The sequence below is a fragment of the Pangasianodon hypophthalmus genome, chromosome 15 (genome assembly GCF_027358585.1).
Source record: "Pangasianodon hypophthalmus isolate fPanHyp1 chromosome 15, fPanHyp1.pri, whole genome shotgun sequence".
NCBI classification, from domain to species: domain Eukaryota; kingdom Metazoa; phylum Chordata; class Actinopteri; order Siluriformes; family Pangasiidae; genus Pangasianodon; species Pangasianodon hypophthalmus.
In genome coordinates, this window is record NC_069724.1 from 9,495,001 (window position 1) to 9,514,212 (window position 19,212).

General features: G+C 38.4%; 2 protein-coding genes across 3 annotated transcripts in view; both read left to right on the forward strand.

Moving 5' to 3' along the window:
• The window catches only part of cfap53 (cilia and flagella associated protein 53), a 10,217-nt gene extending 13 nt beyond the window's left edge, over positions 1 to 10,204 (forward strand). The window contains exons 1-8 of the mRNA XM_026938810.3: positions 1 to 168; positions 1,214 to 1,443; positions 1,554 to 1,727; positions 3,364 to 3,667; positions 3,878 to 4,096; positions 5,733 to 5,949; positions 7,408 to 7,510; positions 9,615 to 10,204. The exon at positions 1 to 168 is cut by the window's left edge and continues 13 nt beyond it. Of these exons, the coding sequence (XP_026794611.3) occupies positions 97 to 168; positions 1,214 to 1,443; positions 1,554 to 1,727; positions 3,364 to 3,667; positions 3,878 to 4,096; positions 5,733 to 5,949; positions 7,408 to 7,510; positions 9,615 to 9,846 (1,551 nt within the window). The 5' untranslated portion in view covers positions 1 to 96 and the 3' untranslated portion in view covers positions 9,847 to 10,204. The remainder of the gene's footprint in view (positions 169 to 1,213; positions 1,444 to 1,553; positions 1,728 to 3,363; positions 3,668 to 3,877; positions 4,097 to 5,732; positions 5,950 to 7,407; positions 7,511 to 9,614) is intronic.
• Positions 10,205 to 10,719: 515 nt separating this feature from the next.
• myo5b (myosin VB) overlaps positions 10,720 to 19,212 on the forward strand; it is an 85,368-nt gene continuing 76,875 nt past the window's right edge. Inside the window, exon 1 of one of the 2 annotated variants that reach the window (XM_026938600.3) lies at positions 10,720 to 10,939. In XM_026938600.3, the coding sequence (XP_026794401.1) occupies positions 10,910 to 10,939 (30 nt within the window). In that variant the 5' untranslated portion in view covers positions 10,720 to 10,909. Of the gene's footprint in view, positions 10,940 to 13,194; positions 13,755 to 19,212 lie in introns of those variants that run through there. The other variant, XM_053240392.1, reaches the window with a different exon arrangement.

Genomic DNA, 19,212 nt, shown 5'->3' on the forward strand with positions numbered 1-19,212 from the left:
GAAGCTGTTAAACGGAAACTTTTTTTTACGTTTCTTTATTAAATTTAAAGTTTTTGTGTCGGTGATTTAATCTGAGCTCGGGGTCGCTGGGCAGACATGCTGGTTGGACAGAGAAGGAAAACTCAGTGTCGGGAATTTACCGGCCCTACACCTCACTCAGTAGCAGTGGTAAGATCAAATGCAAAAAATAAATTAATTTTAAAAAGAAAAATGAAAAAATAAATAGATGGAGACATAAATAAACAAATAAAAATTTTAATAATAATGATAATAGTAATAATAATAATAATAATAAACTTGCAGTAACATAATGTTAGATTACTAGTTTGGGAAAATGTCTTCCATTTGCCAGAATACAATGCTACTAAACTCTGGATTTAGGGTATAAAAGTTTGTCAATGAAGCAAAGGGTCAAGGATGTGTCTTTTGTATCTTTAGGAACATTATTAATGAATTTAATTGGAAGATCACATTTTTATCTTTGAGAAATCATAATATGGTAGGTAGATCATATCACAGTACTCATGTACAGAGGTATACCTCATTGCTATTTTAGTGTATCTATCTATCTATCTATCTATCTATCTATCTATTTTACTTTCAATTAACAGAATGCAAGTGAAAGTTACTTTCATTTACTTAATTGCCTTACTGTGAATGAAAGAATGCACCTTTTGGTTCTTACATTACATTTATTCCTTCCAGATCAGTCATTTTCAGCTATCATTTAAATCACTTATATATAGCATTGTTGTGAGGGTCCCTGGAGGACTAGTGGTTAGACCATGGCGCTGGAGTTTTTTTATGTTGTCCTGTGGGTTTCCTCTGGGTTCTCCAGTTTCCTCCAACCTCCCAAAACATGCCAGTAGGTGGAAGGGCAACTTTAAATTTCCCCTTAGTGTGAATGAATGGTACCCTGCGATGGCTTTTGTCCAGGTTTTTTTTTTTTTATCAAGTCTGACCAGGATAAAGCAGTTACTGAAGAAGAACGAATGAATGAATGAATGAATGAATTAAAATGTAGGCTCAAAGGTACAAATATAGTCCTTTTTTAAACAGTACACTACATCGTCTAGGTCCTCTAACTAATAGCACAAAAGATATACCCAGCATATGTTAGTGAGAGTGGACGTTCTACGTACAGTATATGTTGCTCTTTTTGAGACACAACATCTATGACAGTGAGATTTTCACTGATTGATCATATTCTCAGCGAGCCAGACAGCCATCATGCAGACCCTCAGATTACCTTATCATAGAACGAAGGAAACAGGAGGCTGCTCGCAGCAGTGTGCTGGAGTTTACCAAAGAGCAAAGTGCCTGGGATCTGAGAACGCGCTGGGAGAAGAACACCGAGCAGAGGATGGTATCGGCCACTATAGAGCGGCGCGTCCATGAGGCAATGGAACAGTACGAGATGAGCATCGATGAACGGAGAGAAAGGTATTCATCCTGTTTCATTTACACGTTGTGTAGGTTGAACTAATGGATGTGTGAAAGGATGTGTATCATTAGTTTGGTCCATCCATCTCTTACTGTCACTGTTTGTACAGGCTGCGTAAAATGCTGGAATCTGAGGAGAGAGAATTGTTGCGAGAGATGGAGGCAAAGAAAGACACTGTGCTTGAAAGCCAAGCCAGGATGCGCGAGAGAGCAAAGTATCTGCAGGAGAAAAGAGAGAGTGAGAGACAGAAGGTGGTTGCTGAGAAGCTTGATCAACTCTTCAGGTAGTAGGAATGTAACTCTATACAAATACATTATTCAGAATGTACAGATAATGTGTGCTAAACACATACAAACACACACACACACACACAATGTTTAGAAAGCTTGCCAGAAAGGGGCATCTGGTTAAGACTTGAGGTACGTACATCAGTACTGAGACAACAAAAACGCTGCATGAGTGGGAGTTTTTTACTTTCATATGAGAGCAAGCAAAAGGTCAGATTTGAAGCTCGTAGGACAAACAAAGATCACGTTCGTGAATATTGTGTCAGACTGTTATATAAGAAATAACAGAGCTAAAAACAGTCGTAATGCCATCATGAATTGAATAGCTTCTTTCCTTAGCAAATTCAACTGGAACCTGTGACATTGTGCTTTCTATATGGTGAGGTGAACACACAGTACTCTTATTGTTTAAGTGGATAAAGTCATGAACACAGTAGCTAGGCAACTGGGAAACACTGACAACTAGCAAGAACTATCTAATGACTGAGGCTAATGATTTAGAAAGCTAGCACTTGGTTATTAAGTCATTGTACAGACAATGTAAAGACACAGTGAAAGTGGAATCAAGATGAAAACATCAACATTTTCCTCAGATGTGATGGCAAATTCCTGAAAAAAGGCTTAGACAACTAAAATAATGCTATAATGTAGATCCTATAATGATACTTAGCATCAGCTGCTAACAAAGCTCCTATGGGTTCAGCCATATTGGAAAAGTTTCATCATTGTGTCACTCGAGAATTCTTCAGAGGTATCAGTGAACAACTACCAGTTTGGGTTTCTGTTGTTGGTATTTCTACAAGAGTGGAATCTTCTAGAAAGACGGTGCACATATGACTATCAGTTTAGACTTCTGATGTTGTAAATACTACAAGAATGGGCCTTTAAAATGGAATCTTCTGGAAAGATGGTGAATATACAACTACCAGTTTAGATTTCTGATGATGTAAATAGTACAAGAGTGGGCCTTTCAGATGGAATCTTCTAGAAAGATAATCAACGTAAAACTACCAGTTTAGACATCTGATGGAAATACTACAAAAATTGGTCCTTCAGGTGTAATCTTTTGGAACAATAATGAACATAAAACTACCACTTTAGACATCTGATGTTGGAAATACTACAAGAATGGGCCTTTCAAATGGAACCTTCTGGAAAATAATGAACACAAAACTACCAGTTTAGATTTCTGATATTGGAAATACTACAAAAATTGGTCCTTCAGATGGAATCTTCCAGAAAGATGGTGAGCATATGACTACCAGTTTAGACTTCTGATCTTGTGAATATAAGAATGGGCCTTTCAGACGGAATCTTCTAGAAAGTTGGTCAACATCTGATTGGCAGTTTAGACTTCTAATCTTGGGAATACTACAACAGTCAGCCTTTCAGATGTTTTTTTCTTAAAAGATGCTGAACATACAACAACCAGTTCAGACGTCCGATATTGTAAATACTACCAGAATGGGCCCTTCAGAAGGAATCTTCTAGAATAATAGTGAACATACAGTATGACTACCAGTTTAAACTTCTGGTCTGAATACTACATGGCTGTGTGATAATTTAGGCATCTAGCACTTTTAGATGGCTATGAGATTTCCTTACTTGTTTCTCTGTGGTCCTGGGTTTCAGACAGCAGAGTGATGAGCTGCGGGCTATGCACACACGCCGGCAACAGGAAGAGGTCTGCACGGAGCGTGCAGCACAGATCCAAACACGTCTGGAAGAGCATCGACTGCAGCAGGAGGAAGATAAGCTGTTTGCACAGCTGTGGGAAGGAGATCGTCTAGCTAAAGAGCAGCGAGAGAACCTGCAGGCGCAGCGTCAGAAAGAGAATAACTTGCAGCAGCTGGCTTTCCTGCGCATCCAGATTGAAGCTGCAGAGCAACAGAGGCTGCAGGCCAAACAGCTCCAAGATGAAGAAGCCCAGTTACTGGTACGCTGTTATAACTTTGGTGTGGTAACAGTAACTCCATGTCACGTTGGACCACATCACACCACCCCATCACTGATTATTTTATTATATCAGCATGTCCCCAAGTGTTTTATTTCTATACCTGTTACATATGAATTAAATATTAATAATGCATATGATTGAAGTCATCTGTATTTGCTGATTCTGTGCTTATAATGTGTTTTTCTTCAGCGAGATCAGAGGGAGATGATGCGTCTGGAAGAGCAGCGGGAGCACAGACGGAAACTCCAGAATCAGGAGAGCCGGCGCAGGCAGCTAGACACCTCGCTGCGTCTGAAAATGAAGCGTCTGGCGCAGGAACAGCAGGAGGAGCTGGCGTTGGACATGAGCATCCTGGAGCACCTGCTTACACAGGCGAAGGACGATAAAAAAGAAGAGGCTCTGAGGAAGGTAAGATATCAGCATGCCACACTAAGAGTGTCTGTCCACTGCGCATTCAAAAACAAGAACTGTACCAAATGGGAGCCAACAGATGCTTGTGGTTCTAGATCTAGTTATGACTTCTGCATTCCTTCCCCCAGTCTAAAGACATGCGTTGTAGGCTGATTGGCATTTCCAAAATTGCCCATAGTGTGTGAATGGGTGTGTGTGCAATTGTGCCCTGTGACGGACTGGCACCCCGTCCAGGGTTTCCCCCACCATGTGCCCTGGGATAGGCTCCAGGTTACCTCATGACCCTGTGTAGGACAAGTGGTACAGAGAATGGATGGATGGATTATCCTGCAAATGGTGTGCTTATGCCATTGTACAGGTAGATTCAGAACATCTTTTGTAATATTATAAAAAAGTCTAGTACTCTGAAGTTTTCTGTGGGGGAATCCTTTAAATAAATGATGTATTGTGTTGGTGCACCGGGTAGCATTGCCACCTCACAGCTCCAGGGTCCTCGGTTCGATCCTGAGAATGGGTTACTGTCTGTGTAGAGTTTCACATGTTCTCCATGTATCTGCATGGGTTTCCTCTGGGTTCCACCTCCAAAAATCATGCTAGTAGGCAGACTGGTGACTCTCTGTGATACAGGGGTTAAATCCAGGGTGTCTTCCCGGGGATAGGCTCCAGATCTACTGTGGCCCTGACCAGGATAAAATGGTTAATGAAGATGAATGAATGTTCTGTGTAAAACAGAGAGTTTCCCAGTGAGACAGAGCTCAGAGTAGAACCCCTTTAGAAAGCAAAGTAACGTTGTTCCTGTAAGTGGTTAAGGCTCTAGGTTACTGATCAGAAGGTTGAGGGTTCAAGCCCCAGCACTGCCAAGCTGCCATTGTTGGACCCTTGAGCAAGGCCTTTAAACCTTTCTGCTCCAGGGGTGCTGTATCATGGCTGAGCCTGTGCTCTGACCCCAGCTTCCTAACAAGCTGGGATAGGTGAAGAAAAGAATTTCACTGTGCTGTAATGTATATATAACAAATAATAAAGGCTGCTTCTTTTAAAGAAAACAAATCATGTGGTCCACCAACATCCAGCCAATCAGAACAAGTACTTTTCTGTCAATCAGAAAGATTGTTAATTCTTAAGCTCTTTCTCCTGCTATACCATTTAGGCAATCTAGCTAAAACATGTGTTCTAAGGATGTGTCTTTGGAAGGAACACTGAAAATTTGAGTTTCACAATAGCTAGTGTCAGCACACTTTGCTCAGTTAAGCCTACATTAATCTGATTTAGCCCCTGTGTTGCTTCACTGTTAAATCTTGAAATGATCTTTTAAAAATGATGACTATGTTTGTGTATATAGTGTTACACATTGTGTTTGTGGTTTCCAGAAGCAACCATACCTGTAACTGTAATCCTCAGTACTGGATCAGTGAAAAAAGAACAGTTCCAGTTTTCTGGTGCCAAAACGTCCTAAAAGCATACAGGAACTCATACTGTAGCTTCAGGCTGAATAAGTTCCCACATACGGTGTCAAAGTGTGAAGTTCTCATTTCAGTTAAGCTGCAACCAATTCTAACCGTTGTAGTAGAAGTACTGTAAACAGGAATGATTTAAAACATGCCATGTTAGTGAACAAAATGTTCCCGTTGAATAGTTGGAACTGCGTGATGAGCAGCAAAGGTATCGGCAGTACCTGGCGGAGCAGCTGGAGGAACAGAGACGGCACGAGGCAGAGACGGAGCAGCTGATCGAGGCTGAGCTGCAGCAGACGTGGAAGCGCAGGGCGGAGCAAAACCGTCTGGTGAAAGAAGCCAGAGACCGGCTCATGAAAGATGTCCTGGACACACAACGCTTTCAAATTCAGGAAAAGTGTAAGGAACATACTAAATGCATGACATATATTTGAAACACTGCCATGAGTGCTATAGATGAGGGAACCAGTTTGCCCACTGTAACAAGTAATAGCACTACAGTAGGTACAGGATACTTGACCTGATGACTACCTGGTATCCTAAGTGTAGACGTGTAAAAGATTTTTGCAGCCAGGATCCTTTGTCAGTATGTAAATGTGTACTATATTCTGGTAATTTGTTGGAGACAACCTACACCCACAGAACGAACACATTAGGTTCAAGTTGAAATTATTTATAGGTTAATTGTTTTTGAGTTTTTGAGATTTGGATTAAACCCATTTAATTAATGGGACCAGTTAAACCAGCTAATATAAAACTACAAACTTAATAATAAATATAATAACTTTAATAATGGTGGTTTGGGATTTCCATCACTGTAAGTAAATAGTATGTAGCTAAATAAAATAAAATAAAACATGGTATTGCTTCACAGACACCACTTTGAGAACCATTGGTCTAGAAACTTCTCATCGTTCAGCAATTCTTGAGAAAATGTCATTTAATGAAAGTAATTTAATATGTCACACTGTCAGGTATAGATTTACAAAACTTCCAACATTATACAACTTTTATACTACTTTTGCAAAACACAGGATTTGAACTTTGACTAAAATGTTTTCGACGTTACTGTTCATGAGTGGCGAAATCAAAGTGTATGGCTCTGGAGAATTTGAGAGGGGCGGCTAAACATTGTGCAAAATTATAATCAGTAAACAGTTAAAGAGAGACATGAAGTATAAAGATGAAGAGACATGAATAGTAAAGATTCATTTGAAATGACAGGCATAAACCTGAAAGTCAGGTAACAGATTTACCAAATTAACTGGTTATTTGTGATTTATACAATTATTAAGATTTCCGCATTGCATTCACGTACAGTTACTTTTGACAGAAAATTAACTCGACTCAAAATAACTGATGATTTTAAAGCTTTTTTTTTCTGAGAAAAGTCTTTCCACAGCTTTAAAAAACACACAGAATTGGTTACTTGTCATTATCATGCATCACTTACTATGCTGGCTAGCTAGCACATTTTTAACAAGAAGCAGGTTTGCAACAATTTAATTGGCAAATGAACACCATTTGAATTGAACATAAAATTAAATGCTCTTAAATTTCTGTATAAAATTATTTAGAAGAAAACTGAAAACCAAATGAATAACCAAAGCCAAAGGCAAGCTAACAAAAAAAAAATTAAAATGGCTTTTAAAAGTACAACCATATCGGACAGCTGAAAACTTGGTCTTGTGCATCATGGTTCTGTTTGCCTTCATCAGGGATTTGGATTTACTCTTAAAATAAAGGTTTTTGAAGTAAAAGTTCCATGTTTTCCCATAAGCGCTGAGTACGTCATGTGACGATTTAAAGACAATAATGTTTGTTACTTGCTTTCTGTCTTTTCTGTTATTCTTTCAGTGGAGAGGAATGCTCAGAAACAGGCTGAACTGGCTAAGGAGAGAGACGAGCTGAATAGAACCATCCAGGAGAACAAGCTGCTGGATGAACAGGAAAAAACACGGTGGGGATTAAAGCTATCACCTCTTGCTGACTTTTTTCTTTCTCTTTCTGATTTTCTCTGCTCCTCTTATTATAGGAAGAGTTCAGTGAAAAATCAAATGCATACAATGGGCCTCAATGATTAATCTTTTAGTATAGTTGTGTTTAACTGTTTTCATTGGCCACACCAAATAGAAAATTCCAATCAGATTTACACAAATTTGGGTAACACTGATTTTTTTTTTCCCTATTTGTGCACTCACAATTGCACGACACACACAAATTTCCTTCTACTCATCTGTAAATTACCAAGTATATTTTCGGTACAGCTAATTTACGTTTAGTGAAGGCATGTTCTAAATCTTCCAGTAATGCAGCTCAGCCACTGCAGCGCATCAGCTACCACTGCTACACACAAACTCTTCCTCCATTTATAGGGTGCCATTTCTTTTGTCTAAATTGTATAGCTAGTCTTATTAGCCTTAATATATTGATTTGTTTTGGAGTGTTTTCTTTCAAGTCGTTAACATGAAATGTCAGGGTTTCACAAAGTCTTCATGACATTTGTGTGTGGAATTAAAATTAATAAGCGATTTAAACAGTATAATCTGTATATAAAATTCCAGTAAATCAACAATTAAAGATTCAAACCCAGCCAATCGAAGTTTACGTAAGTGGGTCTCCTTATATGCAAATTTCCACAGAAGCTCATGTAGGATACAAACATTTTTCCAAACGAACTGGATTTTCATGAAGATCACATTTCAATTGTAAATGCTCCTGATCAGCCAGGACATGTTTTATGTCTGATGTTTGCTTTTTTTAGTTTTAACTCGAGCGAACAGACTAATGTAGCTAACAAGTAATACAAGCCTATCTGACCCAGAATCTTTTCTGTAAATACAGGTCCAAGTTTTCATATACATGCTTCGAATAACATTGTTAATATACACAAGATGGTCAAAACAGCTCAACATCACACCCATATGTGAGTCTTCCCCAAACTGTTGCCACAAAGTTGGAAGCACACAATTGTATAGAATGTCTTTTCATGGCACAAACATGCTCCAGCATGACAATGCCCCTGTGCACAAAGTGAGATCTATAAAGAGAGACATGGTTTGCCAAGGTCGGAGTGGAAGAACTCATGTGTCCCACACAGAGCCCTGACCTCAACCCCACTGAACACCTTTTGGATGAACTGGAAAGCCGACTGTGTCCCAAGCCTCCTTGCCTGACATTAGTAATGCTCTTGTGGCTGGATGAACACAAATCCCCACAGCCACGCTCCAAAATCTAGTGGAAGCTCCAAAAATCTAGAGGATCACCTTCCCAGAAGAGTGGAGGTTATTATAACAGCAAAGGGGAATACATCTGGAATGGGATGTTCAAAAAAGCACATATGGGTGTGATGGTCAGGTGTCCACAAACCTTTGGCTGTGTAGTGTATTTGATCTCATTTTTAAATCAGTTATTTTCTAAAATAGCAGGAAGACCCAGTTCAAAGTGGAACTACAGTATATCACTATTCTCTTTACTTTCAGCTTTTCAGTAAAACTCCACCTTCTCTCGACTGCAGAATTCATACCAAATTGCACTAAGAAAAAAGCATCTCTGGCTGTCCAAGCTTCAGCTACATGGTGAAGTTTTGTTCATGACAGCAATCACCACTCTGTCCTAAACCACATCAGCAAGTCTCATCACTGAGGAGCTAGATATGGTTAGAGGTAGATTGTCAGGATTGTGTTACCCATCAGCCTCTGCACATCTGAGATCACATGCACCTGAGTCAGGTTAATGTCTAATGAGCACTGGTATTTAGGTTCTTTCTTTGGTAGCACACTTTGTCTTGCTTTTGTCACGTTCACTTCGTGGTCTTGTGTTTCCATGATTGCTTTGTTCTCGTTCACTTGCATCCACTTCTGACTCCAACCCCTGATACAGATATTTACAGAAAAGATTTTGGGTGACATAGACTTATATTACCTTTAGCTACTTTAGTCTCATAGCTCCAGTGCAAAACAAAAAAAAAAAGAAAAAAAAAAGCAAGCATTATGACTGATCAACTATTTTTGGAGCAAGTGGAAAATTGTATATTATTAATATCGTGTAATTTTGTACTCCAGTCTCAGGGAGGCATGTCAGGAATATCAAGCTGGTCTGTTGGCTCAGATTTTGCACAAGCAGCAGCTGTGTGATGTCGAGCAAGCTGAAAACGACCGGGAGGTCCAAAGGAGTCGAATGTACCAGGAGAAATACAATCAGAAGGTGCAGGAGATCCTGTCCAGGCCGACATCACACACCACAGCAGTTCACCCTTTTAGAAGAAGAAGAAGAGATCAACCAACAACTAACTAAACCTGCTCAAATCAATAGCTATAAGCTGTGATTAGCTCTCACAGTGAAAAAGTCTCAGTGAGCTCCTGTACCTTTAATAGGTTTTATAGTTTCATAGGCTGATATACAATATCTTTGAATTGTGATCAAGATGTGCAAAACAAAATAAAAAAAATAAAATAAACGTCTTTCCTCTGAGGCGCTACTTTTGGTCCTGATTAAATCAACTTTATTTCTGAAATGCACCTTAGATTGTTTCTGTGACTATATTTCCAAAAGGTGTGTGACTTGACTGACTAGTTTTTAATGAAGTTAATTATTTCAATGTTAAGGGTTTGAACAATCTTGAATCATTATTCAAAGCAAATAAAGGTCATCCTTTTTTTAATCTCTAATGCATTATTGAGCCACTTTTCATGATGTCATGTCTTCTGTAGCAACCGTTCTGTTTGCTCGTGTCAATCTCAGTAGTGTGTAACCGTCTACAGTGAGACAGTCACGCCTCCAGAATGCACAGATTCTTGAAAAAGGAGTTAGAGAATGTCTAGATGTCGTTAAACTCCAGCCTTGAATTTGCATTAACAATTTCACACCTAAATTTTAAAAAAAATCCAGTTTATCCTGCTGTAAAAGCCTATCTTTGGTTTGATCTTTTTTTCTGTGCTGGAAATCATGTAAGACAAACCACAGGATTGCAGTATGACTGGACAGTAAGTTTTTATCCAATGACATGCTTGCTCAAATGATTACTGTGCGTGTAACACCTTTTTGTATATTTGGGTTAGGTTAGACTATTCCTGGACAAAGCATACTAAAGAGCTCAACACCCCATACCTGCTGAAGGAGTGGTTTGGGAGTGGACCGGTTTTGTCTGATGTCATTACTGTCTTCTCCCTTTTCACCACTCTGGCATGTGCAGGCTTTAACTCGTACCTGTGTGTGATAGTCAGTTCACTCCCAGCTTAAAGTTCACAACATTCTGGCCTGCGATTTGTATTAAGCTTTTAAATATGTGAAGAAGGAAACAGTTAAAGTACCTTTCAGAACATTTGTGGATACTGTTACAGTCTAAGGTGAAGACAGGATGACGACTGACCAGGACCTCTACGTCAAGGTAAATCTACATGTGGACTCTGTTTTATTAGTGTAGTGTTGCTGTGTTATAATATGTGGCAGCCTGTGAAACCCATTCACATGGTCACATTTTGACATAGTGCTGAAAATTACAGGCTTTCCTGAACTGTTTTTGTCTTTTGTACCAAGCTCATGTACACAAGTTGTAGTTCTGGTTTGGTTAGTAAAAACAATCCAAACGTGAAGCACCATTAAATTCATTATTAAAAAATTAAGCATAAGTATGGCAAGAATTAAATATATCACAACAGTCCAGCAGTCAGTGACAGGGTAAGGACGGCATTAGACAGAGAAGCAGCCAAGAGGCTATGAGACCCACAGCTCAGATAGGAGGAGCTGTTCTCAGGACAACTATAACCCGAACACTCCACAAAAGCTGTGTCAAAATCTTTAGCTTTGGCACTGAGTTCTACTTTTGTCAGAAACTCAGCATTGCTCATCACCCTGAGAACACCATCCCGTCAGTGAAGCATGTTGGTGGTAGCACCATGTTTGGTCTCTTGGTTATTTCTCTGACTAAAGTCTCTTTCAGTTCCAGATTGTCTCACTACACAATGTGGAAAAGTTCAAAGGTGATGAGTACTAGTGCAAGGCACTGTATATTTGGCCAAACCATACACTGAAACATTTGATGACTATAATTTCTCCCAGTGAAGATCAGAGGCAATGTATTGGCTATATATTAACTGAATTAATTTGATGCAAATATATGTGTGTGTGTGTGTGTGTTTAAATATAGCTGATATGAAAAAATCAATGAGTAAATGCACAGAAATACAAGAATATATGGTTGTGATTAAAATGTAATGAAATAACAGGTAAATTTATAAGTTAAATGTTACAGTTAACGTACTAAAATCTACTTTTAATGTACGAATGTATTACGTTGTGTGTCAGTGTTTCTCATAGTCATATCTATTCTGACATTAAGTAAGAAATAATACAAGATCAGTTTATGAACTTTTGGTAAAGTAAGTATTTATGGAAACTGTATGTTGGTAATCCTGCTGTATGTAAACATGCAACTGTAAGTAGTGTATAGAATTGGAGAAAGGAAGATTATGAGGTTTTGGTTGTTTGGTTGTATTGGACTGACTTTTTCGGCTGGTTTTCTTGGTCATTCGGCTGGTTTTGTCATGCAAACCTGGTGACAGTGCTGGCTTTTATGCTTATCTCTACCAAAGAAAGAACATATTCCAAAATGAACTGTAACTGCATAGCTTAATAGTGACACCATGAATCAAAGTATGAGCAGTGAAAGAAATATTCATGAATTTTGATTTTGATAGAAATTGGTCGGTACACTGATTCGGAAAAAAATTGCAAGTGAAGTAAAATTATAATAACGACCAAGAAAAGAAAAGGAAAAAAAAATCTACAAAACAGTCATTCTATTTAAATAAATTGAACACTGATTTGACACACAGTGCAGGGTTTTTTTTTTGTTTGTTTTTGTTTTTTCTGATAAAAATGCTGACTGACTTCTAACCTCTGTTTATATCACAATAAGACAAATGCAAACATTATTTACTACTAATATACTAAAATACTGAGCCATGTTGGTGACATCTCTAATAAAAATAATTTGTGGCCACAGTGCAGTGAGGCATGGGAATGAGATAATTAAGTCATGGCCAAGGCTTAGGAATGTGATGGAATGAGATAATTAATCGCACCCACGTGCTAATAAGGTAATTGTGTTTAATAATTGTGTTGTCCCCTCAAACAGGAATGTGCATATATGGGGGTTCATGGTGCTTTTTTCTATAAAAAAAAAAAAAAAAAGCAGCTGCTCATCTGTTTTAATTAAGATGACACTAGAAAGGTTTACATGCATGTTTTATTATTAACATATTTTTCTTAGAACATAATGGTCATTTTGCATACATTTGTTCAATTAAAATAATTAATTTATGTAAATAGTGTATAACACAAAACAATAAACATCTAACTTTTATAATTTACAATTACTAGATAAAATGGACTATGTATTATTAATGGTAAGAACTCTATTGTTCTTTAATATGAAATCAGTTCATTGTTCCAGTTCTGAAAATTATCTTCATTAAAGATACTCTATGTTTTCAGTTTAGAGGCTGATAAAAAGTTCAGTTTTAATATGATTTGATATTATGCATATTATGCTGATGTCATAATATTCCTGTGATTCTGATTGGTTGGAAATGGGGCAGTGCAGCGCGCTGATTGGTCAGCAGGAGGCGCAGTAGAATAGGCAGGTAGACTTTCAGCCCTGTGGAGTCTATGGATACAGGAAAGGAACTCACACCTACATTAGTTCGGTTTTCTTTTTTTAACCGGTTTTTCTTGGTTATTCTTGTCGTTTGGTGATAAAATGCAGAGTTTGTTCCACGCAGTGTAGATAGAAAAGTTGAGGAAAAAGGGAAAGCCACAGGCTTTTGGACTCTAAGTGTAATAAATGGGAAGAGGCACCTGCTGCGAAGAGTGGAGTGGCAGCGGGAGACTCCAACATTAACGCCGTCCTGAATATCTCTCTCTCTCTCTCTCTCTCTCTCTCTCTCTTTCTCTCTCTCTTTCTACCTACCTGCGGGTTCAAAAGTACCAGCTCGGGACTTTTAGGACAACCAGGACGTGTGGGAGTGTGTAAGACAGGGAATAGTGACGGGACATGTCTTACATGGATTATACACTTTAATGGAAACATTACCATTTTCAACGCGGAAGGATAAATAAATAAAGAAAGAAATAAACAAACCTCACTGTGCTAATGTTGTAACAGAAACGGAAACATGTCAGTGAACGAACTCTACACCAGGGTGAGTGTTGTGGCAGCTTTTATTCCAGTTTTCCTTCATAGAAATGTTTGCCTTTGGAAAGTTTCGACCCACTTCATCATTGCTGTCGTATAGAAATTCCGAGCTAGCTAATTTAGCAGTCAAAGCTAGACTGCTAAAGCCAGTAAAAAAAAAAAAGTGTTATTTTATTAGTTAGTTATTTATTAGTTCGGTAAGCAAGGGCAGTGTAGTTTATTAACATGTTTTACACCATCATTTAAAAAAAAAAAAAAAAAACACTTCCGTAAAACCCCGTTTGTCTTTATGAGCTTTAACTTCCGGTTCCAGCAGGGACGCTATGGACAGGTGCACACAGGTGATGATGTTGCTCTCTAACCAGTTTCGGTGTTGCACGTGCGCACACACGCGCACGCGCACACGCACATATCCTGAGTCATGGTGCAATAAAGACCAACAGACAAACATATGTATTAAACTAATGGTCACAAGTATCTTCCAGTTGGCTGTTAAGTAATCACACAGTGTGCTTTTATAGGAAAATAATCAACAACAAGGTAGTGTGACACACAGTAAAGTTACTGTTACCACACCGAAGTTGATCATTTTCCTATAACAGCATATCCTGAAGCTTTTTCCTCTTCTTACACCACAGCAAATTTGACAACTTGTACAATTTTTAATTTATTACTGACCATCATATTTTTTTTATCCGTTTCTAATTACATTTAGTCTTGTGGAATGTAAGCAAAACATGTTTCCTGTTATCACTTACAGTGTGCTTACACTGGAGACTCCTTCCATTAATGTTAAATAAACATTTTCCTGACAGAAAACCTGAACATACGGTTATAAATTTTTTTTAAATAACAACATTTTTTTTAAAAATTAACCTTAGATTATGTAGATTATGTTTATACAAGTCCCTGTGAATGAGCTACTACTATGGAAACGATAATGTACAAATAAACATGTGATTTAAACCATAGATTGGAACTGTGTCCAGTTTTAAAGAAAATACCAAGGCATTGTCCTTTTTAGGGGCAGAAATTTATGTCAGGTCAAAAAAAAAAAAAGGACACGGAAGAGCAGGTAAACAAGTCATGTAGGTCCAGGAGGGGGCGGAGCTAAAAGCACAGGTGTGTGTCATGCAGGTGCTTGGGATGACCATATAAAGTCATGTTAAATGTAGCCTATAAAGGGTTTCTCTGACCTGCTGCTGAAACACCATTGCCCATTATATCATTGTATAGCCTCGAGCATGTTTTACACTCGATTTTGGTTTTCAGATCTGATAATAAGCTAATCACTGGATTGTTCTAGACTTCTTTCTGTGAACTCGCAGTACTTCTCTCGTCTTACGTAACGCAGTGGTAAAACCAGTGTCTTCTGCTTGAATGCACTTTCTGTGAATGCTCAAATGACGAGTGAAGCATGTCAGTGTCATATGCTACTGTTTCCTTAATCACCAAGCACCAAATAATGGCACACATTTTAAAATTATTCGCAGTCAAGCTAAATTCAGTTAATTATTTAATTAGTAAGTTAAACTTAATTTAATTGCTAAATTAAAAACATTTCTAGTAACGGTAACAGTGTATTGCCTTATTTTCTATATAATAAATGTCTCGGGAGAACAAGATACACCACACTAATTTATGTCTGCTTATAAAAAATAAAATATGCATTGTAGATAACTTTAATGTATTAGACATGTAACATTTAAAAAAAAAAAATAGAAATCTAAAGTTTTTTGGTTCTTTTGGCAGAACCCTTAAAGGTGCAATGTACAGTATTCATATTCATTCATTCATTCATTCATTACTTTTTTCTTTTTCTTGAAGTTAATAAGACAACTGCAGCTTGTCATGTTACTGAGAAACACAAGTATTAACTGCACAGTGAAAGATTTACTGAATGTCAGCTCGGTGTTTTGGCCTGTAGCCCCGCTGTAGGAGTGTATGTGCTCAGTAGAAGTTACAATTCGTATTCTAAAAGTTATAACTGCCATGATATACCGGTACAATTCCTCCCCATGATAAGAATTTGTCATCCTGTGATATTGACGATATAGTTGATGATGTGTTTACGCACCACAACGCGGGCATCTCACGTGTAGAACGAGAACAAGCATGGCGGAAGGCGGAGTTCCAACCCTAGACGAGGAAGAAGAATTAATCCCCAAAAAAGGAGCTTCCTGCGTAATATGGAAGTGGTATGGACACAGAAGCTCAGATGTGAATCAAACGTCTGTGTCTGTGTCAAAAACCCGTATCAACAAAGAGTGGAAACACATCAAATTTGTTCCACCACCTCAAGCAAAAACACCAACCAAAACATGAGGAAAGCCAGACGAAAGTGTCAACATGTAACATAATGCTGCTGTGACTTGTGGCCAAAAAGATAGTGTTGAACGTTAGTACACTGTGTGCACAATTATTAGGCAAGTGAGTATTTTGAGCATATCATCATTTTATCCATAATTTCCAACTCCAAGCTGTATAAACTTGAATGCTTATTGGAATTAATGCATACCAGGTGATAGTATTTGTTTGTAGGGTGTAGGGTGTGGCCTAAGGAGATCAACACCGTATATCAAGGTGTGCATAATTATTAGGCAGATTCTTCTCCTCAGGAAAAATGGGCCAAAAAAGAGATTTAACTGACTCTGAAAAGTCAAAAGTTGTAAAAAGTCTTTCACAGGGATGCAGCACTCTTGAAATATCTAAGATATTGGGGCGTGATCACAGACCCATCAAACGTTTTGTAGCAAATAGTCAACAGGGTCGCAAGAAACGTGTCGAATAGAAAAGACGCAAGTTAACCACCAAAGATTTGAAAAGAATCAAACATGAAGCTACCAGGAACCCATTATCCTCCAGTGCTGCCATATTCCACAACTGCAACCTACCTGGAGTGTCAAGTAGTATGAGGTGTTCGGTACTCAGAGACATGGCCAAGGTAAGAAAAGCTGAAACCCGACCACCTCTGAACAAGACACATAAGTTGAAACGTCAAGAATGGGCCAAGAAATATCTGAAGACAGATTTTTCGAAGGTTTTGTGGACTGATGAGATGAGAGTGACTCTTGACGGACCAGATGGATGGGCCCGTGGTTGGATCAGTAACGGACACAGAGCTCCGCTTCAACTTAGACGCCAGCAAGGTGGAGGTGGGGTACTGTTATGGGCAGGTATTATTAAAGATGAACTAGTTGGACCTTTTCGGGTTGAAAATGAACTCAAAATCAACTCTCAGACCTACTGCCAATTTTTAGAAAACACTTTCTTCAAGCAGTGGTACAGGAAAAAGTCTGCATCTTTCAAGAAGACTTTGATTTTTATGCAAGACAACGCTCCATCACATGCATCAAACTACTCCACTGCGTGGCTGGCCAGTAAAGGCCTTAAAGATGAAAAACTAATGACATGGCCCCCTTCTTCACCTGACTTAAACCCTATTGAGAACTTTTGGGCCCTTCTTAAGCAGGAAATTTATAGTGAAGGTAAACAGTACACCTCTCTGAACAGTGTCTGGGAGGCTGTGGTTGTGGCTGCACAAAAAGTTGATTCTGAGCAGATCAAGAAACTGACTGACTCTGTGAATGGAAGGCTTGTGACTGTTATTGAAAAGAACGGTGGCTATATTGGTCACTGAGGTTTTCTTTTTGAAATTTCAGAAATGTTTATTTGTAAATTTTGAGTTTGTTTATTATTCTCACTTTGACAGGTGAAAATAAACAAGTGAGATGGGTAAATCTTTGTTTGTCATTTAGTTGCATAATAATTCTGCACACTAATAGTTGCCTAATACTGGTGTACATGTAGATATTCTCTTAAGAAAGCCAAAACTTCACTTTTACTACTTACATGTTCAGGTTTGAGGGTTTGTTAACATTTTGGATTGACCAAGAGCACTGTAGTTGTACAATAACAACATTTATCCTCAGAAATACAACTTGCCTAATAATTGTGCACACAGTGTATTTTCATATCGGCATTTATATCGTTACCACAAAAAATACCATCATATAGTTTGAAGTCTATATCGCCTATCCCTAGCATAGAAATGAAAATCTCATTGAACGAATGAACTTTGTACAATCACAGCACCAATGGATGTTTTTAAAACATATGTCAGTACTGTTATTTGTAGGTTATATTTACCAAACCAGTGAATGAAACATAAATGTTCAGCACAAGAGCAGCACAGTTGTGGTGTGCCACGCACGCAGTGTCACTCCTAGCTTAACTGCGGAACCTGATTTGTTGTAATTTAACCACTCTTTTGTTGTTTTTTCTTTACTCGTCCATTTTTTCCCCCTTATATAGTCTTGGCCAGTTCCTACCAACAACAGCTACACACAGCGTAACACTCTCGGAGGAAAGCGCTATCAGCCCTCTTCCGCATACCTGAGCTTACATACGCCCATGATTGGCTAGTGTCACTGTGATTGAGAGTGAAGGGAGAGAGTGTATGCCGTCCTTCCCACACAGACAGCACAGACTTCCGTGGCATCATCAGGATTCGAAATTGTGATCTCCTGATGATAATACCACTTGGAAACCTGTACTTTTAACACTTTTAGGGTGTTTTCACGCTTGCTAGTTAAGGTTTAATGTTGTGGAATGTCCACAAGACAGTTTGTCCGCAAGTTAGTTCCTGTTATCACTTATGTTGTAGCTGTTATATACAGTCGTTCTCTCATCTCCTTCTCTCTCTCTCTCTCTCTCTATATGCAGCTTGTCATTTTACTGAGAAACTCAAAAGCATAAACTCCTCTGTCCTGAACACTTCCTGTGCTGGGAAACTTTGCAAAGCACCATAACTTTTAGAAAGCGCTGTCACCATAGACCCTAGACCCTAAATGTTAAATAAATGTTTCCTAGCAAAAAACTTCATCCCATCAACACCCCATCAACACCCTTCACCCTTTGTTAAACATGTTTTTTTTTTTTTTTTTTAATCTTATTATTATTAGTGTTAGATTATATGGAGTGTCTTCCAGACAAGTCCTAGAGATTAGAACATATGCATTAACATAAGCCTATCATTCATGTTAAGGCATTTCAAATGTTATGCAGAGCGTATTCATTTTCTTTTGCCCCATAAGCTTTATATCTGGCTGCCTCTCCAGCTTGCATGGGACTTTTTTTTAAATTTATTTATTTTCTTACTCCTGGCATACCACAATAATGCTGCTTTCTGCATCAGATTTTTGCCAGACAAGGCTTTATTTCCCCCTATTTTCCTCAGTGACGTCATCATGTGGACATAGAGCATACAGAATACATTAACAGTAATTTCAGTATTCAGATGTGATTATTAGGTGTATTATGGTGAAAATACACACTCCGAGGACACGTGAAGACACGTGCACTGGATTCATAAGAGCAATAAGTTGGATTCATATCTAATTGCTTTTATCACACAACCCAGCTCCTTTAATTAAGTCTCATTTCTAGTCAAATTATGAAAAAGT